Raw genomic sequence first — 25,014 nt, 5'->3', positions numbered from 1 at the left:
CTGGCTTTCATATCCGGGTCACTCCCAAATCCAAATTATTAGCATATTTCTACACTCGTCAATTAACGGTCAATGGGGAAGCAGTTGCAAATGACATCATCGGGTCGATGACATCATGAGACACACGTTACCGTAAAGTGTTGCTTCCCTCCACAATGTAAAAACTATTCTATATTTCTTTGATGTTGTTAGACAGGACCCTTCAATGTCTGACCAAAAGAGTAAGACATGTTTATTACCATTAGGGCATTTTTGCCGAATTGCAGGACTTTTTGCGTATTCTTTGGCACCGCTAAACTACAGATAATGTATCTGCAAGTATTTTCCTTTCTTTGTCATTCTTATGATACTCGGGTGTTCTCTCATTTCACAGATTCAAGTCCTCTTCCCAAAATCGTATCATTTTTAATAGGCCTGATTGATTTTTATTTCTCCAAATGTGAAGCATTCATAGAGCCGTCCATCCTTTCTCTATACGAGCTGATAGTGTCATCATTCACACTTGCATGTCTGCAGCAGAAAGCCTACGCTGACACACGGGGAGAACATGCAAACTACACAGAAAGGCCTATCTGTTCGGTGACAGTGCTTCACAATGTCTACTTCTAGATGCATTATTTAGAAATGAGCTCAATCCTGACTGAAAGATCTGTAGTTTGGATTTAAACTGGAGTAAAAAATGATGTTTTTAGAGGGGGTGAGGTAACGTGTGCCGACTCAGCACCTGCTTTTTATCAGCTTTTCCCGTTATTAGCTGCTCCTTAATCAAGATTTGCATCTTTCAGTTCAGACTCATGCGAATGCTATAAAACTAATATAAAACTTACTTAAAAATATTTCATCCCCACACAGGCCCAAATTGCGTGGAGAAGAGATATTTCTGGTCCAAATGACTTATTCACTTTAGAAGTAACAATTTTGTTTTCACAAATGCTTTTTAGATTTCCTCGCAAATGAACCCAACAACTGCAACTTTTGGGAGTTATCAAGGCTTTACAGGAGAATGGACGAGCAGATTATATGAACTGTATGAAATCAAAAAAGTTAAGAGTAAATAAAGAATAAAGTGCACATGGAAACATTTGAAAAATGGAATAAATGTATTGCAATAATTGATACTGAAGAAAGGAATGCCGGTGCAGTCTCACTCATGAAGAACTATGTAAAAGCTTATTACCTTTTGCTTTTTATTCATATATTTGTCTAAATACAACTTTGACACTTTTGCTTTTTGTAGAAAGTGAAACTTAATTGATCTTTTTTTGGGAATGCACCTACAATGAAATGTTTGAGTCTGATGACTTTCTGTTCAAAGAAGTGCATAATGTCTGTTGCCTTTTAGATTAAGGATGATTTCAAAGAATGTGATATCTTTATAAAAAAATCAAAAGCAGGTTAATAATGTATAAAGCACACCATATCCATATCAGCATATTCCCAAGACAAAAATCAAACCCTGAAACTTAGTCAGATGTGGAAGGCCATAAACCTGTATACAGTAGCCTTCATGTGAAAAACTAATTCTGAGATCAACTCTTGAGCATTTTGCTTTGATGACTGAATTGTATATCTTACATTTGTTTTGTGTGTTTCTTTATTGTAAATTCTGTTTTCTCAAGTCTCTGTTTTTAGGCATTTTATTATATAAAAAGTGCCAAGCATTCCAAACTTTATTACAGATCTCATACAAAGACATGCATTGAAACTGTTTCTAGAAGTTCTCTTGTCATTTTATTTCCTCTCCAAAAAGATGTTTCAGCAGTAAAGGCCCATTGTTTGCAATTAAATGCCCAAGATCTGTTTTTCTAAGCTCCCTAAACTTGCAAGTTGGTTTTTAAGTGCTCTTGGGAGTGATGAGGTGGACAGTTTCAGTCAGGTAGTCCAGTCCCCAGCATCGCTGTCTGTTTGCCAGGGCATCCATGGCATCCAGCGACTGCAGGTGCTCCAAATCACAGCTGTTCCCTGAGGAAAGGAAAAAGCAACTTAATGTCAGCCTCCGTGGTCTAACCTGCATCCACGTGCAACTTTCTACAGTACCATAGTGCTGTTCACTCTCGGTTTGTGGTTAACTTATAGTTTCATTGTGACACAAACACACTCAACCATGATCGTTCTTCACAACACTCACCAAACAGACTTGCTACTTGCTCGTCGGGCACAAAAAAGGGAGGACCTGAGAGGCAAATACAGTCACAAGTGTCTTACTTTTCAACAAACTGACACAAAACACACCCACCCCATTTGACACATTAAACTGCAAAATGAATGAATTGTATTCTTTTGTGTTCTAGATAAAAGTATGGAGAGTTACCGCCGTATGATTCAGGATTGTACAACAAAGTGTCCAAAAGGTATCTGCAGTCCTTGGCCATGAGAGAAATGATGAGAGCGGCATACCTGTGGAGAATGTGCATGTCCAAAATGTTACCAAACTGATGTTAATTTCATAAGTTTTCATTTGAGATTGATTTGGTGTCATACTTTTTAAACTACAACTAATCTGCTTTGTTGCGTCTGAAGAGAAATCTCCCCGTCTCAATGGAGGGTTCCTCAAACTCGTCTTACTTTTCTCTGTCTCTTGGGTTGATGGCCACGAGAGAGCCTCTGTCCCAAATTGCCCCGAACTGACCCTCAATGGAACTGTGAAATGGAAAAAGAACATTTACCCGTCACTGTCGTTGCAGGGTAACCACAGGTGTAATTGATTCCGTTAGTTATGGCCCTGCTTCATTTAGGTGGGCCAGGGTCCTTGTATTGAGCATGCTGGCTCACTGGAATGACTGTGACACACTCAATAAAATGGGAATATAATTATTAATCTCACCCGTGTTCTCCCTGCTATGACATGTCAAAATGGCGGCTGTGAAAAAGGCCTATTCAACATCTTTAACAAAGGGATAAAAAGACAGTCAGTCTACTGACCTGGAGAACTTGTACAGGTCACATTGATACAGGGAGATATTTCTCTCTGAGCTCTGTAAAGAACACAACATGGATTAACATGTGTGTCCTTATCCGTGTCAATGCATCATGTCTCTTTTCCAGCTACTCTTCTACATATGGGTCCCAACTAATTGGACTTTTGGCATACTTGCCATTCATACAATATGTCATAACATAGACTAGCATCCTCACCTTTGCTGAGCGGTGTGTGTGCGCGAGGTCGTACCTTGAAAACCTTTGCTCCAGGGATGGCAGGGACGGGCTCCTCGCTGTACGTCATGTTGTTGTCCTCAAAGAACTGTTTGATACCCTTTTCAGATATCTCCACTCCAACCACTGAATGGCCCATGTCTGCTACCCTGGGATTCCCACAGTAGAAGGAATTATGATCGTATACAATTTTAATAGCAGAAGTGATCACCGACAATGTGAACACCAAATGTCATCTTCCTTATTGGATACAGTATGCGTTTCCATACCACTTCATATCTACAGCTTTGCCACAGAGAGGGAAGAAGAAGCGAACTCCCGTCCGTCCAGAAAGAACTTTATCGATGTTGTTCTCCAGCATCCTGTCAAAACAAAAACACCAGACAAACTTTGGGTGTGTGTTTTTAATACACCAGACAAACTTTGGGTGTGTGTTTTTAATACACCAGACAAACTTTGGGTGTGTGTTTTTAATAGTTCGGGTTACTTTTAAACTTCTCAACCCTATGAAAAACATACAATATCTGAGCGAGATGGCGATGTGTAGACTGAATTAGCAGAGTTGATAGTCCAATCTTGTAAAAACCACGAATGCATTTGGAAGACTTTTGTAAAACGGGTAATAGTGGGGCCTTTACTGGTGTACGTGAGGCTGATGGAAAGTTATTCTGTCCTCCTGCCAGCGTTCCTCCCATTCTCCAAGCGCCATGACCCGATCCGCCTGCGGTGCCAGCATGCTGCTTACGTTTGCTTGACCCCAACTGCAGGAGGAGGACACGGAGAGGAGGGATGGCAAACAATGGAGATAACAGCATTCATGTGTGTGGCTAGAGACAGGGATGAGTGCACGTGACTCACACTGTCACATGTTCCTGCACATAAACACATATGAAACAGCTGCACGGTGAATGCATGATGGGGGGAAAAAACTGAGTTGTTACATTGGTCCAAGACTCTTCTGGTGCATAATTACAGAAGAATCGGAGCAGACAGAGGTAAAAGGTCATGTACCGATAATAGAGTAGCTAATCTGTGCCCTACAATATGCAAACACTGCATAATCATATCACAGGAATAACTGCTCCAGCTTCCAGCGTCACGTGAGTTATCAAACTCTGACGTCAGGAGGAATTTCCTAAACGGCTTGAACAACGGAAGTATTTTCTAATGTAAACGAAATGAAAGAGTTCACTGCTATGCTCTGAAGAATCGAATCAAATATGTCAGATTATGAGCAGAAGCGACTCAGTTTGTAACAATGTCACGCTCGTGCACGCTTACCCAACAGCAGCCCAGCTTAAAAGCGGGCAAAGTACTTTAAAAAGAGAACCTGCATCGCGCATGTTTGCCTAACCAAGAGCGGAACGTACCTTTGCCCAAAGAAGACAGCTAATATTTGTTCAGCGACACAGCGTTGATCATGCGACCGGATACACGGGTACTTGTGTGGGTATTTATTGACCTGGGTAAAGTGTGTCAGGTGACCTGTGCGTCTCACTGCTGCTGTGGTTGTTTGACAACCGGGCCGAAAGTACAAGTAGTTGAACGTTCAGGAAAGCATTGCCTGACAGGCGAAACCCGGGGATTTAAAAACACACTAACATCCCGGTTTCACTTCTGGTTCGGGAGGAGCCTGATGCTGCATTCTGGTTCATGGAAAGTATGGGAGATGCCAGCATCGGAATGAACAATATTAGCTCCCTTGTTCATGCGTGCCCCTGGGCCAAACGGTTATTGTACGTTATGAGCACACTAATCACATTTAAGAAAATAGTGTTCCCCACTGCTGAGTATATGCTTCCATGTATCTGCTCTGTTGTTCTCTGTGGGACCTAGCAATGGTTCGTGAAGGGGTCCTTACGTTTCAAAATCCTGCATAATTTGAATCTAGTGATTCATCCACTTGGGCATGTCCACATTGAACTGGGCTTCAAAGCAATTAGTGTGTGGAGCACCGTTCTTGACCACTGTAGAGTTATTAAAAAGGAAAACCCGAATTTTTATTGTCATGGTTAAATAAGATTTATTTATTAAACTTTTTTTATTGTTTAACAGTTATGGCATTTTGATTATTGGTGCGCTTTTATTATCGTTTCTCTTTTTTTATGTAAAAGCATGCAGAAACCCGCATTCCCACTGTGACAGCTGTCACCAATTCTCAGGGACATCTGCTCTGCTGCTCAGTGATTCGTCTCGCTGGAGCCAGGAAACAAATCCAGAGATTAGATGCTCCTCCAACGTAACAGACAATTTGAAATCACGCAGCGGGACAGAAAGCAGAGGCGATGCCTTTATCCGGACACAGAGCGGCGCAAGAGTCTCAGCAATGCTGGTTTCACGGTGGAAGTGAGGCGCTCAGTGATGCTCAGCTCTGGTTTCCCGTGATATCACCATGTTGTACCCCATTAAACGTGCACGTGCTTGGTAATCAGGCAGTCATACATATCATTTAGAACACACTCGTTACACCAACGCAACATATAAAGTCTAAGCTTTTATCAAAAATACTGCTGCAAGTGGTGCATCTCAAGACAGTCTCCGGTTGAATTGCGTCTTTGGGCCTCCTCATGCATGTCCTTAATATGTGGAGATGTTGCCGAAATAAAGAAGCCCATTATTGTAATTTATTTTGATAAAGCGTTACGCTACATTTTGTCATTATTGGCCTATAGCCGACTATTCCTCTCTTTAATTTAGCTGCTGAAACAACAAACAACCTCCCACATTAGTGTCCATCACACACAATCATCACCATCTTCATCCCAGTGTGGCCCAGTGTTTACACCGATGCATTTCAAACCATAGTTTCCGCAAAGGTGACGAGATTGCTATCTGCAGGCACGATGATAAATGTCACGCCCCTCCATGTTGGTTTCAAGTCCTGTGCGCAATTCGGTGTCTCCCAAAGCGCTCCAGTTGTGCGGCGGTCGCATCCAGATGTGTGTTTTTCTTTACGGTGCGACGAAGACATCGAGGAGCCTCTGCACCAATCACCGGCGCCCGGGGGCGGGTCGTGTGTAGACTGTTGTGGATATGGAAAATGGACAATTTAACACGCACTTTCATCATTCATATCCAGACGGGGAGGCCTGCGCTTGCACGCTGCAATTGATTCGCAAATGCCCGGCCGTGGTGTGAAAAGGAAAACTACCAGCGAGGGGACGACGTCAGTTCGCCACCCGGTAAGGGCGAGCTCTCCGTCGGGGAGAAGTCGCAGCGCAGCGCGTGATTGTCTGCTGTCTGTTTGGATGCTGTGTTCATTGTGGTGCACACGGACGGACCGATGTGTCTGCTGTGAGACCGTAGATTTCATTCCTGCATTCAGAGTTACAGAGATTTCCACATCTCGCTCAATTGTCTAAAAGGCATCAGTGAAGCTCCGCTCATGAAAATACAACGAAACGCTCGATTGTAGAACCAGGAACATGTGTCTGTAATGTGCTTCTGGCAGCCTTGTCGCGATCGTCTCGTGCTGTATTGGTCGCATGGCGCGCAGCAGCGCACCTTTGTGTCACTCACTCTGCTCAGATGTTGAGATGGGAATCACAGGTGAATCACAAAGGAGCAATAGAAGACCGTTTGTTGTCGGCTACTGTTCCGAGATTAACTGTAACCTGACCTCACCGTAAGTGCAACATGGGGCACATTAATTCACCACCGAATTACTCTCACGATGCTGCCCGTCTTTAGCCTATTTGACGGGCGCAGCATGTTTCCGTAACTCCAGGTGGCTGTCGGAGCAGCGGAGCGGGCGGGAGGAGGGGGTGATGACGATGCGGTCCACGGCGCTCTGAATGCGAGAGGTGCATGCAATACAGGAGAACCCGACGTATCGTCGAGCGACAGATTTAGGGATATTTTGGAGGACAGACGCGAGGACACTCCGCCTCGTTTGTTTGCACGCGCCCGGCTGTGCGGACGCGTGCGTTGCGCTCGCGCTTTGTCAGCCTCGTAACTTAATCGTACTTGGAGGCTCGCACGTCGAGAGCGCGGTTACCCCGCGAGGAGGAGAAGTTGCTGTTTATGAGCCCGTGCAGCTGGTGTCATCGGTAGCAGCGCCGGCTGAGCAGGACGCTCAACAGTTCAGGTGGAGTCCGAACCTGCCGCCTCAGAACCGGAGGAACTTGCCGCCGACACCTGCAACGAATCTCGGCATCCCTCTGTGACAGGTAGGGCTGAATAGGTGGCGCCTTTAGAAAGACAGACGTCCGCGCGTTAGCGTTCAAACGCTGTAGCTGGGTCACTGTATGCGAGACGCCTTCATGGACCGAAACGATGAACCTGTAATTCTATTGATGTTTGTAGATAATTGTGCGTTATGTGGCTCCTAAATGAGTCAATTCTCTAAGCTTTGGGGAAATTCGGCAGCACGCGTTGAGATGTTTTGGCAGATGATCCACTTCTCCCATGGGCTGTGGGTTGCACATTAGTAGCCTACTGTCACATCCAAGAATATGAACTAATGTTGCCTCTTGTTCAGCTGTCATACAGTTTGTTCGTGCAGGATTGTAGTTCGAACATCAGAATGACTTCAATCTTAAAATACACTGAAGTAGAGCCTTCATTAATATATCATCTTTACTGACATAAGCAGCCTGCTGATGAAGATAGTGAGCAGAACTCGAAGGCAGTATGCTCATCATATGACACCACTTCCTTTTAAAGTCCTCAAGCAGGCAGCACAACAAAATCATATTTAATTCTGAAGATAATGAAGTGTTTGTTAAGAGCTCGAGGCAACTACCATTTATACGAGAGTTATTTTGAAACACGTTACGTTCACATTAAACAGAGACGCACCGCAGGGCCGTGTCCTCTTATTGCAGTCCAAACAAAGAATGCTCTGTTCTGTCTTCTGGTTGTCTTGGTCGTGTGTTTTTTTTTTGTTGAATTCAATATATCCCTTAGCTACAGTAGCTCAGGAAAGAGACGAGCATTTCCTCCTTTCACATGCTACTAAGTCCTCCAGTGAATCCCAAAGAAACAAAACAAGGCTGCAAGAGTTCACTGCAGCAATTCATGACAACTTTCTAGTTGTTTTATTTGATGTTAAAAAAACGACTTCAATGATCCTAAATAAAGGGCTGTTATTATCACGGATGTGCAGAAAAAGGCTCTCTGGGGAGCCTGGATCCCGATGCTGCTGCTGGATTTCATCTTATTTCTGAAATGGCTTCATTGTAACGGCAGCCGCCTCGTCTTAATGGGATTTTTCATTCACGTTTGTTCTTTTTAATAACCTCCCTGGTGATTAAGAGCAGCACAAATCGTGTCTCGTCGAAGCGTTGGCCAATACAAAGGTGTTCATATTCCAGATGTGTTGGGCATTTACATGATCAAGGCAGTCGTTAGAGGGGTTGTGAATATCCGTGTGCCACCTTTTTAAGAAGCTGTTAACCCTGATGGGTCACTGTGCAAAGTCATCACATATTCACGTGCACTTTTTATACCCGTGTACAAAATAGGAAATGAAAATCATGTTTGAGGATAAAAAAACAACACAGTATTAGTATGTCGTACTTACAATTAGTGTTATATGTAGTATGGTCGGTGGGAGAAAGAAGCTTTGAAATCAATACATTTTTCCTCACAAGATCTTTTTAAGCGGTATTCTGCAAACGCTAACCTCAGATGTCAGGGAAACTCTACTAATTGACCCCCCCCCCCCCCTGTCTGGAATGTGCCCCCTTCCTCCTCATCTCAGGGTCAGTCCTATATCCTCCCTGTGTTGTCAAGGTCACATTGTTTATAGGTTGATGTGATCTGAGTCCGCCTCCAGCTCGAAGCTGCAGAGATAAGATGAGTTGCAGGCAGGACGCACTGCGAGCAGGAACGGTTAATAAGGCGGATGGATTTGAAGACACGATGTTTGTGTGTGTGTGTGTGTTGTCAGGTGCACAGCCGGGCACCCTGAACGCAGAGCAGTGTGCACTTGCTGTATCGGTGCCCTCAGCAGGCTTCTGTACGCCAGTGTTGGCCGCGATCTCGTTCTCTGTCCGCGTGATACGAGCCTGATCCGCACGTCTTCTGTACACGGCTTTGCCCAATTCCGAGGCCGAGCTTCAACCCCATAATAACTGTTCCTACCCATCGTGTTCGTTCTGCTAATTAGCACTTGTGGCGTTGGAGTGCAGCATATTGTGGGGACATAATTAATCAACCCAGCTTGTAATTACCCTGGGTTTTGGAATGCGAGCGCGGTCGGGAGGCTGGTCGCGTCGCAGGGCGTGCTGCTTGAGGTAAACATCTTATTAACCGCGTCAGAGTCCCTCAGCAGGGCAACTATGTTATTGTGTTTTATTAAGGTGGAGGAGAACGTGCTGTTATCCACATTATGAACATGGCCTTGTAAAAGAACCAAGGTTATGGTCATTATTGTTCCGAGGTGGTCGATCCAATGGAAAAATACTCCAGTGTGGACAGAGAGATTGTTTTTTATCCAGTAAAAAGCCATTTTCTCAGCATTGACCTAACTGCACATATGTGTATGTGTCTGCTTATATATGCATACGGTGTGTGGGAGTGTAAAGCGCCCCTCAATTTCAAAGGCCAACTGGTAGGTGAGGACAGAAAATAGAACCTGCATCACATCCCCGTCGTAAGCTTTTAATGCAGGTCTGTCAGGAGAGACGGACCCACTGATATACTGACAAACTTCACACGCTGAGTGACTCCTGCTCAGGCTGTACGCAGTCACAAAGAGATAGAAATACCACCCGGCTACTATGCAGACCTTCACATTTACACAGACTCCATACACAAATTCCATGCTCGACCGGCCCCTCCGGTCATAAGACAAGGACGCGGTGGTTCCCAATCTGAGGGTCGGGACCCGCAGAGGGGTCGTGAGAAGTTAGGTTTATGTTTTCCTGATATTTGCTTTTCCCTTGTGATGTAGGCTATTTTAAAGTTCTTATCCATGAGATCATACCCCATTTCCGATACTATTTCCATATACTAGATATCAGAGCAGGTGTATTGTACTGCACTTGACTCTGTTCAAACTTGCCTCCATTCTGTGACATATTCAACCTGTACTGAGGGGTCACAACTAGACAGAGCTTTAATTTTAAAGCGCCACAAGCGTAAAAAAAAGACGTGGAACCACTGCAATAACACAGAGAATGCAGTGCGGCTATCTTCAGGTCGCGATGTCACGTCCCTCAGGCCCGTAATGACAGTCCTCGGTTTTAATTTTAGCTCCACCGAGCCATTCGCCTCACCGCAAGATTTGTGTTTTCTCCAGAACACTTCATTTTGCTGAACTAATATGTCGGCAGCTTTAGGACAGCAAAAACACTCGTGCCAGATGTGTGTGTAAGTATAGTTCAGGCACACGCTGAAAGGCCTGCTGCCGGCGAAAACTGCTGTTTATACAGTTCACTCGCCCAGGATTTGTGTCAGCATATGCTAGGTTTCCACCATTCAGGTGAACGGTCTTCATAAGCTAACCATATCATTTGGGAAGGAATGGAAATATAATTTTACCAGGCATTTGGCCCGTCCAGTGTCGATTTAACACCTGCTATGTCTCTGCCCAAATCATCAAATCAAGCAGACATAATAATGCTGCTGCGGCTCATCCAGTGGCAATGACTCCGCTACCCGGAGAATGACTGTAATGGCACTGGATTTCATTTTGGGGCGTTTACAATGTCAGCAGTGCTCAGCACCGGCGCTAGCCAGAAAACGGCAAACGACGGGGGGGGGCAATCTGTTCCCGAAAGGCAGAAATCTCTTCATAAAAAAATATCCAATTTGGTGGAAGAAAAACACAAATTGACAAATGCTGAATTTCCTGCAGAGGGCCGTCATCGGTGACACCCATTTCAGAGCGCTGCAGTTCTCGTTTACTGTCAAAGCCTGCATAACCACAGTTGCGTAAACACAATTCAAGGGAGAAGGTGGGATGGCAAATTTTTAATTTCGTTTACCCCAAGTTTATAGTGTAGTTCTGTTGCAATCTCACAGCAGGTAGAAACAGTTGAGGGAAGCCCTTACGGCCCTCAGAGGGGAAGAGATCGAGGGCAGGAAGTAAAGGGAATGGGCCAGCTGCCACCCATGAAATATCGATCATTACGTCTCTCTCCCTCTCGTCATTCTCTCCCTCCACCCCGCTTCAATGTCCTTCATCCTCGCCTTTTATCCCCCTCCACTTGTTCCTTTCCTGTGCTTTTAAGTACCTTCCATGTCCTCCAGATCGAACTATATTCAACAGGAAGTCCGGCCCTTTTTGAGGCTGTAATGTATCATGTCAGTCCTGTTTGACTTCACAACGCCCGTGGTTTTACTTGTGGTATCAGCAAGTGCAATTTAATACGGCAGCGACTACCCGTTGAGCAGCTACTTTTCCAGAAATCCAAACTTGAGTATCTGCTTACAGGCCAGCCTAACAAACTCATGTTATTTTCATAAAGTCAGTCAATAATAGTTGTAACTGCGATCTGATTTCTTGCTGCACACGGTGTGAGTAGATTTCCATACAACAGCAAGGTACGGTGAAGTTGGTTACGCTGCCGACTATTGGTGAAATAGTACCGACCTTAAATGGTAAAGAAAACAGGGATTGAGTTCATGAAATTCTTTAAGATTATCACCTTAAATCAGACGATGTTCAGTGGGAGAGTTCCTCAAAACTGTAGCATTTTAAAGAGGTACGGTAAGGTGAGCAAACAACTTGAAAGGTACATTTTTCCGTTTGGTACACGATCCACCTGCCACTTTTTATTAGCTGGTTTTAATGCTGCGTGCATCGTTACGTTATTTTTTCTTTTCTTCTTCTGCAGTGTTGACACAATTTCATTGTTCGCTCTCGAAGTGAACCTTCCTGGTAGTTTCCTTTGCACTCAAGGCGAAAGTATGATCAAAGAATTGTTGGCCTTGCTGAGTGTGTTCCTCGTGTCTGTGATTAAAGTGCTGCGTGCCCACCTCCCCCAGCCCTCTTTTGAGGATGAAGCAGGAATAATTGAAAAAAAAGGAAGACCGCGTGAAAAATGTTATTGTTTCTACGGGAAACCCTTCGGTTATCTTCGGTTCAGTAGAAGAGGAAAAGGAGGTGAGGGGAGGACTCGAGTGGAGATGATTTATATGGGGAAACAAATGACAAGGGTGGCAGAGCTCTGAATGCTGCCCTCACCTTTCCTTGAACTCTGTCTTTCCACCTTCAGGCCCCTCTATTCAATGAGCCTTGTGTGTTTTTTTCCAGTGCTAGTCACCCAACCGTAATGATCCATCATTGATCTGTGACAGAGGGACTTCTCTCACCACTTAAAGCCACTTACCTGTGTGTGTGTGTGTGTGTGTGTGTGTGTGTGTGTGTGTGTGTGTGTGTGTGTGTGTGTGTGTTGACGGGTCCGGGCATGCCCTGGAGTTCCACTGGCTTACATTCATCATTATTGTTCCTTGTTAATGACCACAAACTGCCACTGTACAGTTTGTCCTGGCGCACTGAAGTAGGATGGTAGGGATCAATATACCGGTGTTGTGCACAGAGGCTTTCTCACCCTGGAGCAGTCAGGCAGTAATATGAGGAAATTATTTAACAAAAAATGTCTTCTAAAAATGAGTAGTTTCATGCCCCAATATCCTGTTATATTATGTTCAATTCGCTTCTTATCCTCCATCCTCCTCTAAACCTGGAATACCTCATTGCCTGAGAAATGTCTCCTCGTATATTGTCATTTTCAAATCAATTTAAATTTGAGCTGCCAGTGTTTGATAAGTTAAATCGAATAAAGGGCGTCAAGTGAAGGTTTAAAGAAATATATAATTGTGGCTTATTGCGAAATGGCAGTTAAAGCGTGGAAATGGAAACTCCTATTGTTGATCCAACTGTAACGGAGTGACCTCAGTGCGCTTAAATCAATGTAAATTTATTTTAGTAGACGAACAAAAGCAATGGCGTTCACTGGCATTTGATTAGATAAGGCAACGGAATAAATTCTTCACGCCCATCATCATTACCATAATGATAATGATACCCTCCATCACTTTTCTATTACACCGGAGCGTACATCCTGAAGAAGATTGAGGTCTAATTGTGTGCGTTGGTGGCAGGAGACATAAAAAATCAAGAAAGGAAAATCAATGCCTTAACCAAAGGAGCAAGTGAATTATTGATGAGCAGTATGTAACGGGATCCCAAGTGTCTATTTCTCCCCAACTCGGACTGCTTGCTGCTCAGGTTGCCATAGTCACGGCCAGAGAAGTAGAACAAGGAAGGTGCCAAAAACCAACCACGAACACCTCAACCGGCGGAGTAGCTAACCTGCATTATTCGGTGCAGTTTGGCCACCGGCTGTGGTGTTCACACACTGGCACAGTAAGAAAGGCTCGAGCTCTTTTCTCATTCGAACTCTGGACAATGTCTGGAGTATCGGGTCCGCACACTCAGCACAAAACAGGAGATTGTCAAGAGGCGTTCTCACCTACTGGAAATACTCTGTTTGGTTTAGGTGGCAGGGCATGATGCGACAACACTGCAGTCCCGGAGGGCCGGTTTGTAATCGGTTCATAAACAACAGAGTCTCTCTCGTCGTCCTTTGAACTTGTATGACGATTTTGGCGTCGGCCCTTACCGTCAGAAGTCCACGAATCTCGTCGGCCCCTCGGTTGGACATTTTGGTTGGCGTCTTCTTGTCAATGACCCTTCGTTTTCACTCTCAGACGTCATCAACGCGCCCACCCGCTCGCTGCGAATTCTCCAGACGATGACCGACTCCATTCAGATATGGCTCTCAAACCGACGGTACAGGGACTTTGTACGAGGGAGCTGACAGGGTACAGTCCGCTTAGTATCAGGTCTGACATGTGACATTTGCAATCATACATACAGCTCCTCTGGATCAATTCAGAGTTGCAGTGCATGTGTCTAAGGGTCCTCCAATGCCCTTATGCTTCTTCTACAGTCAACCTATACAGTCAAGTAAAAGGGCTTATCTTAAGTTGTTGGATTCCATTCCAATTTTGGGATTGAGATGATTGTAGGTCTTTTTAAGTTAACGGATCCGGTTCAAAAACCAGTTCCAGTAGATAAACTGTGGTCAAGCCTACAAAGCTGAGGTTTTAACTACACATCATACAGTATGTGTATATGCAAAAGCAGCTATCTTCACACATACATCCTGATTTCCTCTACCCTTTTTGAGTGGGAGAAATCAGTGGATGCATTGTTTGCCCACATCACCAGTGTTCTGTTTGTTCTATTGCAAGCAGAGAAGGCTGGAGCAGAGGCGGACACGGAGAATGTGAATGAGAGGTAGAGGGAGAGAGCGGCCAGGTGAGACCTGAAAGCTGCCTTTGTGTCGCAGCTGGCAGCGTGAACACTGCCCTTCACTGTCAGGTGTCCCCCCCCCCCCCCCCCCCCACACACACAGGTATACTGTACATGTTGTGGAGCTATGGGGGGATGTTTGGTAAAAATATGAGAAAAAAAACCGTTTGCATATGTAACAAAAAAAGCCTTCACTCGCTCTCACCAAGGTGACTGGCCGTTCCAGAGCCATAGAGTTGCTCTGTTTTCCTTCAGCGCTTCCAAATCTCCATTTCAGATGCTGAACACACTCTTCTTTTTCTCCTTCACTTCACCTCAACTGTATCTGGCTCAGTTCAACTGGAGCTTGAAGAGCACGATAATATCTAGTCCCGTCTAAGACTACTCCTGAAGTCAGCAGCACACATCTTGGCCCTTATGAGCCTGCAAACATCCATCTTCTTCACAGGAATGTGGAGGCCAGACAGGGACGGAGGTAGAGAGAAGGTGGACTTCTTGAAGAGATGGTTTTGTTGTGTGGCTAGTCGGGGATGGATGCCTTTGCACTGGGTTGTACTTCTCTCTTCATGAGCTCCGGCTGAAGAGGGGATTCTGACAGTTTAAAATCCTCTGCTGCCTGTGAAACATTGCCCAGCGGTTCTACTTTATTGCTATTTGCTTTAATGTGTGTGTGTGAAATGTGATTGGGGCTGCAGATTACGTGTCCGTCCAGAAATGAAAGCTCATACCTGTCGGGACAATCTAAACTGTTAGTTATGGCACCTCTTGAGACGGCCGTTTCACGACTAACCCCGGAGCGTGTCTCCGTGTTGGGGGAGGAGCAGCAACAACAACAACTCTTGTGTACTGATCTGCATTCTTGTTTGTTTACTTTTCCCCTAGGAGGGACCCTGCAGACGGCGGTCGCGCCAGGCACCATGAGGCAGCAAGCTTGGCCCGAGAGAGCGGAGAAATCACCCCCCATCACTCCCAACCAGGCCGGCCAGCGGAGGAAATGCACGCAGAAGCAGCGCACGACGCCACAGCAGACGCGGGCTAATATGCACATCTGAGACTAAATGGGGAAGGCAGGAAGAGACTGAGCAAGGGGAGTCAGTAACTCAGATTGCGTCACCATAAATGGCAAGTAAGTGGACCGGGCCACCCTCAGAGGCAGTGATGTCCTTGTTAACGCATTGTCCTTCAAAAGAACCTCCTTGTTAGAAGTCACAAGTCACAGCCCCCCCCCCCCCCCCGCCCCCCCCGCCCCTGTGAGGCCACAGAGCTGAGGGGCAGAGGAGAGGGAGAACAGAGGACGAGAGAGAGAGTGACAGAGCGGAAAAAAGAGACTGTGACAGGACCCCATGCAGGCGCGTAAGAAGTATGGTCTGCTGGGCTTGTGTGCGTGCTGCTGGCTGGTCTTCTTTTACTGGGGTGGAGGAGTCCAGCTCCGGCTGCTCCGGCTGCTGACACGCCAGCGGGGTGACGTGGTGCGCCCCTGGCCCAACTGGACCGACAGGGCCTTCCTGCCCCGCTATGCCCACCTGGATGAGCTCCAGACGGACCCCGGGACGGCAGAGTCGCCCCGCCAGCGGCGCCAGGCGTGGTCCGCCATTTATAAGGACAGTCGCTGCCGCATGGAGACCTGCTTTGACTTCTCACGGTGTCGCCGCAGAGGAAGGGAAGGGTTCAGGGTGTATATGTATCCGTCAGAGAAAAATGACCGCGTGTCCGAAAGCTACAGGAAGATCCTGACGTCCATTGCCGAGTCCCGGTACTACACATCAGACCCCCGTGAGGCATGCCTGTTCGTGCTCGGGATAGACACCTTAGATCGGGACCAGCTGTCAGGACAGTTTGTGCCCAACGTGGATGAACGCATCCGGGGTTACCCGCTGTGGAATGACGGGCGGAACCACCTGATCTTCAACCTGTACTCGGGCACCTGGCCGAACTACACAGAGGACCTGGGCTTCAACATCGGCCAGGCCATCTTGGCCAAGGCCAGCCTCAACACAGAACATTTCCGGCCCGGCTTTGACGTCTCCATCCCGCTGTTCTCAAAGGATCACCCACAGAAGGGCGGAGAGCGGGGCTGGCTGGTGAGGAACACCATACCGCCGCGGAGGAAGTACCTGCTGATGTTCAAGGGGAAGCGTTATCTCACGGGCATCGGCTCAGACACCAGAAACGCTCTTCATCACATCCACAATGGAAAGGACATCGTGTCGCTGACGACGTGCCGCCACGGGAAGGACTGGGAGAAGCACAAAGACGCCCGCTGTGACCATGACAACCTGGAATATGAGAGGTAAGACGGGGGTCACGTGGCCAGCGGGGAGGGCAGTAATGGGGTGATGTTAACATTAGCTGTGAGGTGTGAAGGATTTAGGAAACTGTCAAGTGTTGTTTTTTCTGGGAAATACACAATGGCGGTTATTTGAACTTTACATGCTGTTTTATTGGTCTTTTAGTTGTCCCAGATTTCCCACAAGCAGTGTCGGCGGTAGTTTTTGGTTCCCCCTGGTTATTTTTTGTCTCTTTGATTGTGGCGGCACAAGTTCTGACTGTTTAGGTTTTCTTTTGGCAGTTGCTATTGAGATCAAAGATTTTAGACTCCGGCTCAAGTCCCTGGACTATTTACAGCAGTTCTTGTATGAGTAGAGTGGGTTGTAATGTGGGTAACATCTTATAGGATGATAGACAAGCAAGTGCGAGTATTGTGAAATGTTCAGTGCACATGCAGTCATCTTTTGTATTTGGGTGTGTACTACTTCAAGACAAAGAAATAAACAGCCACAGCTAATTAAGTACAGCTGAAACTAAAGAGCCAAAGCAAAGGTCACCACAAAGAAGGGTTTTGTGAAATCGCTGATTAGCTCGGAGAATAAAGCGCTGCCGGCTGTGTGGTGTGAATGACGATTATGTTCTTAAATCGGTCTCTCCATTTGTCTTGCTGTTGTTGTTGCATGGGAGAGAAGCTTGTCTTTTTCCACTTTGCTTTTAAATGAGTTGAGTGGAGTGGAGTGGATAAAAGACATTGTAAAATAAGAGTCCCGCAACATCTGCAATACTTAGAGCAATGATGTATTCTTAAAACCAACTCATGTGACCTTTGCCGGGGTTTGAAAACGGTTTGCACAAAGGCGTTTACTGTTACACAATATATATTTCCACTTCAGCCCTATATGTGCTTTGGCCTTTTCACAGAGTGGTTTTCAAGTATGTGAGCAGCCATTGTTGTGTTTAATAATAAAAAGCTGCCTAATACATGTTGCAGCAGCAGCAGCTTGGTAAACACGTCTCATCCTCTGTCTGCTTTTCTCTGACTGGTTTATTGGAGCTCAGACGGTGATTTAAAAACAGATGGAAATAGATGCATGGGCTCAATAGGAACGTTTTGATTGTAAAACTGTCATTTAGAGTCTATGGGAGTAAATATTAGATGTAAAAGCTCTAAAATCTATTTTTATCTAATTGCAAAAGGTTTGTGATTTATTTGTCGGGTGGAGAACGATGAATGAGACGGACTACTGAAGTTCAGTTTCATGCAGAGTTATCATCTTTTGTGTTTCACTAACTTGCTTAACTTACACTTTGCAAAACAAGTCTCTGAAGCTTTAGTGCTGACAGAGTTCCTCATTATAAAGTCTGCGCCTGTCCAGTCACAGATGCAAGGATGGTCTCATGGTGCAGAACGCACTGACACGGGAGGGGAAGAAAGAGACTGTTACAAACTGCAGATACATACTCGGTCTGTATGTACTGCATACTGCCTACTAAATGAATTATTAAGTATATCATAGACTGCTCACACTATAGTAAAGTCAGGCAATACGTCTTCTCTGCGTCACATGACTGTGGCGATCACGACGTTACCGGTCTGACCTACTGGAAATTGTTGTCAATCAACAATTTACGAATTACAAAAAGTCAATATTTTATTGTTTTATTGTTGTAACATGTTTTCTAAAATACATTTGAATGCTCTTCTCCTCTTAACTTTACCGTGACATCATTTGCCATTATTTGTAATTATTCTATTCAATGTTTTTTTAAGTTGAACTGACTTTGAAGCCAATGTTACGTAGTGTCCAAACCGTGTAATTACAACATCGGTGTCCGTGACGTGATGCTATTGGGCCCCAAACACACTTTTTCACACTTACGGTAAGTTGCCGTTATTTAAATCATTTGGTCCTAAAAGTTTAAAAGTTCTCTAACAGCCAAATCCAGAGTGAAGCGGCGCTCACGTGATGAGCAGAGTCCGATTGGTTGAAAGCGTCTTAATTTCATCAGTTAAGTGAACACACAGTATGAATCACTTTCATTATCAATTAATTAGCTAATCATTTCCTCGCGATAAGTTCATTAAAGGTAAGAAAATAATGAAAAATCAGAGCCTGGGGTGATGACTGTCTTCTTCTTTTGTCTGAATAACAAAACCCAGAGATGGCAAATTCTCACGTTTGTGAAGCGAAGCTGAAATCATCAGATGTCTGGCCTTTTGTGCTTGAAAAGTGAATTCAACAATAATTGATTGTCATAATAGTTGACGATTAATTTTCTGTCAGTCGGCTAATTGATTGATTGACTAATTATTTTAGCCCCACTCAGTAGCACAGTCATTCAAGTCATACATAAAGAAAACTTATACTGTAAAAGTTAAATGAATACTTAAACTAAAGTCAATGATGAATGACCAGTTCCTTTAGGATTTAGTTCTGCATAATGCCCTGCAGTGTACTCTTTTAACTGCATCTCTCTGATTTGCTTCTGCTCTTGTCGGACAGACTGAACCTTTCTGGCCATAAGAGAATCCAACGGCGAGACTCCCGAGTTTAAATCTCAGGCACCGGTAGGTGCGAGTTGTTTTCATGTGCTATGAAATGAAACGCTCAAAGCAAGCGTCTATACAATGGGACTTTTCAAATATCGTGTACCCTATGGGAGCAGCCGTTAGGCGATGGTTCTGATCCAAGCACACTCGTTCCTTCTGTGGCCCATAACGAGCTACCTTAGGCGTGTTTACGTTGGGCTGCTCCACACTGCATGAATGAGCTCATTTATTCCACACAGCCCGCTACTCAGACACCCGGGTGGGCAGGGGGTTTGTGGGGTGGGGAGGATAGTGTGTGTGTGGTGGGGTCCCATGTGGTATTTTGCGGTAGATTTGGATACGGCAACGGCTCTGAGGGCGTGAATGGGGGTGGCGATGTGAGAGACAGCTGCCGTTTGTAAGAAAAACTCAAAACGCTGGACCTTTTTTTTCCCCCCCTTTCTGTATGAAGTCTTTTTCTATGGAAACAGGAGGCTTTTAGCCTCGGAGAGAGAGAGAGAGAGAGGTGTGAAGGATGGATGTTGGGGGGAGGGAAGGTGAGGGCCCATCTCCCTTTTTTGCATCCTTTTGAATCTCCTGTTGGGAAGAGAAGAAAGGGAAGAGGACAATAAACAAACTGCACGAGCAAGGTTTCTGTTTAAAACCACGTAGAGACACACCCTCTCCTCTCCATCTGCCTGCTGGCATATTGTCCTTCTCTTAATGCCTTTCCTTCAGTCCTTCACTCGTTTTCTAATCTATTTCCTGCCAAGAACCCTGCACCTGAACAACCAGTCTGCTAATGATAACAACGGTTTGTGTCTCCGAGGGAGCGTGCGTCTGTGTGTTTGACTGTCGCTGCTATATATGCACGAGAGAGAGTGTGTGTGTGTGTGTGTGTGTGTGTGTGTGTGTGTGAGAGAGAGACTGTGTTCACGGTCAATGAGGCTCTTAGAAGGTGGCACCAGGTTAATGAGCGCATGCATCTGGTACACCAGCAGATTAGCCCCGAGGGACCTGGACAAGCACCCGACGGACAAACGGCACAAGAGAGCGGGGGGGGGAGGGAGGATCAATAGACTGGCATGACCTCATTTACCCGCACAAGACATAACCTTAACCCCCCCCCCCCAACAATGAATAGGACTGTAAAGTGACTGACCCCAAGGAAAATGTTCCTGGTTTTTTTTCAAACCGTTAATTGGCATAACAATAGTAATACTTAATCACAATAATAACATGAATTATTATTATTAACATTCATAATAATTGTATTAATTTAAATAACAATACTGAATAACAATTATAATGTTATGAATAATAACAGCGCTAATATTGTTATTATTATTATTCGTAATAATAAGACTGACGTAGATGTCCCGTGTGAAACCAAAAAGTCAACATTTATTTTGAGTTAAGTTACGTAGCGTACTTAACTTCTAGGGAAGCAAGATCTTTTACTAAACTTAACCAAGTTGTAACAAGCATACATGTGCTAACGGCTCAGGAGTGCGTAGAGCATCATACTTAAAACATTTTAGAAATTAAAGTTAAGAAAGAAAAGTTAGGAAATGATTTCTTTCTTACCTGGTGTGGGCCCAAGCACTTGCAGGTAGTTGAGGTTTTATTTTCCCAGGATTTACAATGGAGGGGAATAGAATGTTGTTGTGGTCCTCACCGCATTGACAACTTAAATATTCAGCAGCAGCGTATCTTTCTAGAAACTGCTTCCGTTACTCTATGACCCCCTTTACACCTTGCATTGAAATGTGTCTCATATCCAGGTTGTATGTAGATATTTAACCTGCGTATATGTTTACACCTGGTGTTAATGTGTGGTCTCCAGTGTCCACATTGTGATCCGACCAGCTCCAACAACCAAACATGACATCCTCCTCTTGTTTGTGTGGGATGACATATTTCTGCAGTGTAGTCACAAGACACCCCGACCACCGATCGGATCACGAAGTGTTTTGGGTGCAATTACACCTGTGCTATCCGATTCGCAATTCGATCATCCAAAACACGTTTAAATTCAAGGTGTGGATCCACAGACCATGCTGTCAGCTGGTTTCACGGAGCTTTTTGTTTTGGTTAAAAAAAACTCACCAATGATTGGGGTCTCAGGATTACCCTGAATCATCCAAACAAAGCCTATTTGTTGCCCTTTCACGAAAAGAAACTAGTCTGCAACCCGTGTTCAACCTATGTTGGTAGGAAGACGAGCATTTACTTCTGTAAAGTGACCGCTGGTGCAGGTTTAAACCGCATCACAAGACGGCCCACTCCTTTTAGCTTTATGAAACAGTGATAATACCTCCATGGTTGTTGGCTGAATAGTTTTTAAAAATGGGTTAAGATTAAATACCTCTGTCCCGCCATTTCTATTAACACAATTCTCCTCTTTTAAATTACAGAATGATCGGTAAATGGCACCCAAAAATCCCATTAAAATTGCGCCATAGGGAAAAATGAATCTGAATAGGAACAGACGGTGCCTGGAATACTTGAATTTTGGTGTTTGAGTGTGCGTGTGTGTGCGCGCTCATGGGTTATGGATGATAGGGGAGACAACAGAACGAAGTAGCAATGAGACAAGTCGGAGGCATAGGACACAGTGGTACCCAAGGCAATAAGAGCAGCAAGACAGACAGGATGAAAAGGAGAATGTCATGTGATGAAGATTACAAAATAAAATAGGGGAAAAAGAGCGAGGGGTACCGCAGGCGAGTCAGGGGGTAAAAGGCGAGAACAGAGCGGTGCAGGAGGGAGGGTGACGGAGTGGGAGAGAGAGAGACGGAGCGGAGAAGAGAGGGGATACTTGAAGCAAGGGAGAAGCTGTGCTGCAGCCTAATGGCCTAGTTTCCCTCACTTTAGAGAGTTCTCTAAGAAAGGGAGGAGAAACGTGCATTGTACAGTGAATGCAAATGAGCAGGAGTGTGAAAAACAGAGAGGGGAGGGAAGAAAGAGAGCGATGCTTCGGAGATACAAAAGGTAGCACAGAAAACGCAAAGAACTCCGGTTCATTTCGGACCAACTGTGTGTGTGTGTGTGTGTGTGTGTGTGTGTGTGTGTGTGTGAGGAGCAACCGGGGTTGAACAGAGATGGACAGGATGGGAGGGAGAGACCGAAGTGACGGGGGAGGACGTGTAATGGCAAAATGCTGTACCTCTCTGTTCATCCTAAATGGCCCCGGCCTCCGTGTATGAGGGCCGGTGTTGGAAACCGATGGGTCATTATTCATCGTGACCTTCCTTGAAGGAACCCACGGTTGCTGAAAGAGAGACTTTAAAACCTGGGTAACAGCTCAGGGTGAATGCAGAATAATAATCAGACAAAACCCAACCGAAGGACTGCAAGAGAGACCGATTGAAATAATACATCGGCTACGGTAAAAAGTTAGAAAGGAAGTGCTTTGGAACTTCAGGACAGTATACTTCTGATTGCAACGTGGGAAACAGTGCCATTGTTATCTGCTGGCAGACAACTTTATTTTTTTATACTTAAATATTTTATTAAGGAGTTTTTTGAAGCAAGGAAAAACAAATCCCCAACAAGTAAAGGAATAATACTAGTAAATCATGCACCTGGCAAAGAAAGACCAGGAAGAAATAAAATTAAACAAATAGATAAATACCCCCACAACTTTATTTGACACGGGAGTGTGTGCATGCACAGTTGTGTGCCTGTCTGTAAGCTCTATACGAGAGTGTGTGCAATTTGAGATTTTGGCAAACCAAATAAGAAACGCTGCAGAACCACTGTAATTAGGGCCTGTGGAATTGTACCTCTGAAGATGCTGTGGTCTGACTCTGTGTGTGCGGTTTGTGTGCTGTCTCTGTTTAGAATACTTGGAAGTGAGAGGCGGCCGTGTGATTCTCTGGCACTTGTGCACTCCTTCCTCCGTTCTTTTTTCCTCCTCTCCAGCTCAAATGTATTGACCAATTTTAAAGAGCGCTCCAACAGGGCAGCAAAGGTTGAAGCATTTTAGCATCTTTCAGCTCATTGTTTTGGTTCACTCTCTCCTCGCTCATCACCCCGCAGCAGGAGGCTACTGTTCGCTGCAGCACAAAGAAATAGACAAAGTTGGAAGCTAGCTGGTGAACACAGCTGGACACCAGAGCAGAGCTAACATGAGACTAAATAATGGATTTGCATTCTTCAAATGGCAAGAAACACGACTGGATGAATACTAATGTTGCTCCAAATCTTTCAGTTGTGACAACTGATTTGCAGAAATCAGTTTTAAAGCATGATAAGCTTATTTCCCTTGTCATTTTTTCTTTGTCTTGTGCATTTTGTAAGATATCTCTACATACACTTCAGTCTGACTCCCATGATGTACATATAATACTCGGGCCAAGGAATACTTTGTTCAGATTCCACCATTTTTCATTGTTGTTTTAGTCGCAACTGTGAGAAAGACTTGAGCTCAAATTCCAAAAGGCGTGTTTGCAAGGCCACAAAATCAATTTGCCTTCACTTCGACTGATGGGAATGATTTCCTTGGCCGAGGTTTGCGTTCTATGAGTCTGTCACTGCGGCTCCCCAGACTGCCACAGCTTTCTTTCCTCAGCCTTGAGAAATGTTGCATTCTTGGTCAAACTTAAGCCGATCGGAACCTGCTTGTCGTTGCTCATTTCAAGTTTGCAGTCAAATCTTCATCCCCTCATTGTTCCCTCAACCGCCGCTCTCCATTTCGAAAACTTGAGTCGTATTTGCCGCTTCCACTTCCTCAATGCTCCTGTTTCAGCTTCTCGTCAGGCTTGCTCCTCCAGTTTTCCAAATTGTAATTTATCCATCTAGTCTGAGGGCGTTCGATGTGACCAAAACGTATTGTTTACAAGTGTCATTGGCAAAACCACTGGAGCCTCACCCCGTCATGAGGCAATCAAGACCTCAATGGCTTTGTGTTGGCTCTGGACAGTGTTAGTCATACAGAAACGAGATTGCAATATGTAATGCCCGGTGGACACATCTGCCACACCCATCTGGGAAGTCTTCATTAAAAACAACTGCAAGTCTTACTTCTGTGATAGACACAATGTGGCTTTGCACACACCAATAACTTCCAATAATTATTCTTTCTCCAACTCACACCTTCTTAGGATGTGTCCTCTGCACAACCCCGTAACTTTTTTTTCCCTCCAAACATCTTGTCCTCCGCCTCACTTTTATTATTTATTTTTTCACAGAGTCCTCCTACAGTCTGGTGCAAGCTTCCTACCATATTTCTGAGCTCCGGTATGCATAATTTATCAAACCCTGCTTCTCCATGAAGGCAAAACTTTCTTTGACAGCGCAGCTTTGTCTGTAGTGTTGCAACACAACTGTCTCACACATCATAGTGTTGGCGACATGCACATGGATGCACACATGCATTGCTCTCACTTGCTAATCTTTGCATTGCTGCTCTTAACACCACGTCTCCAAGATGAGCCTCAGAGTGTCAAACCAGGTTGCATCTAATCCATTCCGTAAGAAGTGGCGGATCAGAGTCTTGACCACCGGCTGTGCTCAAGCATGTTGGCCTCTTTACTCACCGGCACCTTTGATTCTGTCCCTACACTGTGTGTTGATGGGTGGAATTCTTAAAACCACAATTTCCTTTTTTCCCTTTTTAATAGAGTGTTTGTTAAAGTTACCGTTTGTTGGCAACCCATTCATAAATGCTTAAAGGAATAGTTTGACATCTTCGGGAAACAGGATGGAGTCTGGGCTTTTTTACCAGGCAGACATCTGAGAGTCCAGTAAGTTACTGCTCAGAGTAAAATAGTCAAGCGTTGAACTG

At 45.0% G+C, this 25,014-nt stretch overlaps 2 protein-coding genes across 4 annotated transcripts in view; one reads left to right on the top strand and one right to left on the bottom strand.

Moving 5' to 3' along the window:
* Positions 1-1,240: 1,240 nt before the first annotated feature.
* Positions 1,241-4,717, bottom strand: LOC306791265 (putative thiopurine S-methyltransferase). 3 transcript variants are annotated; one of them, XM_079287915.1, is made up of 9 exons: positions 4,639-4,717; positions 3,792-3,914; positions 3,423-3,515; positions 3,170-3,302; positions 2,923-2,975; positions 2,566-2,640; positions 2,312-2,397; positions 2,129-2,173; positions 1,241-1,962 (listed from the first exon to the last, which is right to left on the bottom strand). In XM_079287915.1, exons 2-9 carry the CDS (start codon positions 3,887-3,889, stop codon positions 1,835-1,837), a joined length of 711 nt encoding a protein of 236 aa, XP_079144041.1. In that variant the 5' UTR covers positions 3,890-3,914; positions 4,639-4,717; the 3' UTR covers positions 1,241-1,834. The 3 variants fall into 3 exon arrangements, with proteins under 3 accessions (XP_079144041.1, XP_079144040.1, XP_079144039.1); XM_079287914.1 differs by having other exon boundaries at positions 4,524-4,651; XM_079287913.1 differs by lacking the exon at positions 4,639-4,717 and adding an exon at positions 4,435-4,523.
* A 2,473-nt stretch (positions 4,718-7,190) lies between these two features.
* Positions 7,191-25,014, top strand: part of ext1c (exostoses (multiple) 1c) — a 66,722-nt gene continuing 48,898 nt past the window's right edge. The window contains exons 1-2 of the mRNA XM_079287563.1: positions 7,191-7,322; positions 15,308-16,715. Coding sequence (XP_079143689.1) covers positions 15,769-16,715 — 947 coding nt within the window. The 5' untranslated portion in view covers positions 7,191-7,322; positions 15,308-15,768. The remainder of the gene's footprint in view (positions 7,323-15,307; positions 16,716-25,014) is intronic.

This window comes from Melanostigma gelatinosum (assembly GCF_949748355.1).
Source record: "Melanostigma gelatinosum genome assembly, chromosome: 17".
Lineage (NCBI taxonomy): Eukaryota > Metazoa > Chordata > Actinopteri > Perciformes > Zoarcidae > Melanostigma > Melanostigma gelatinosum.
This window is presented reverse-complemented; position numbering and strand designations above follow the sequence as displayed.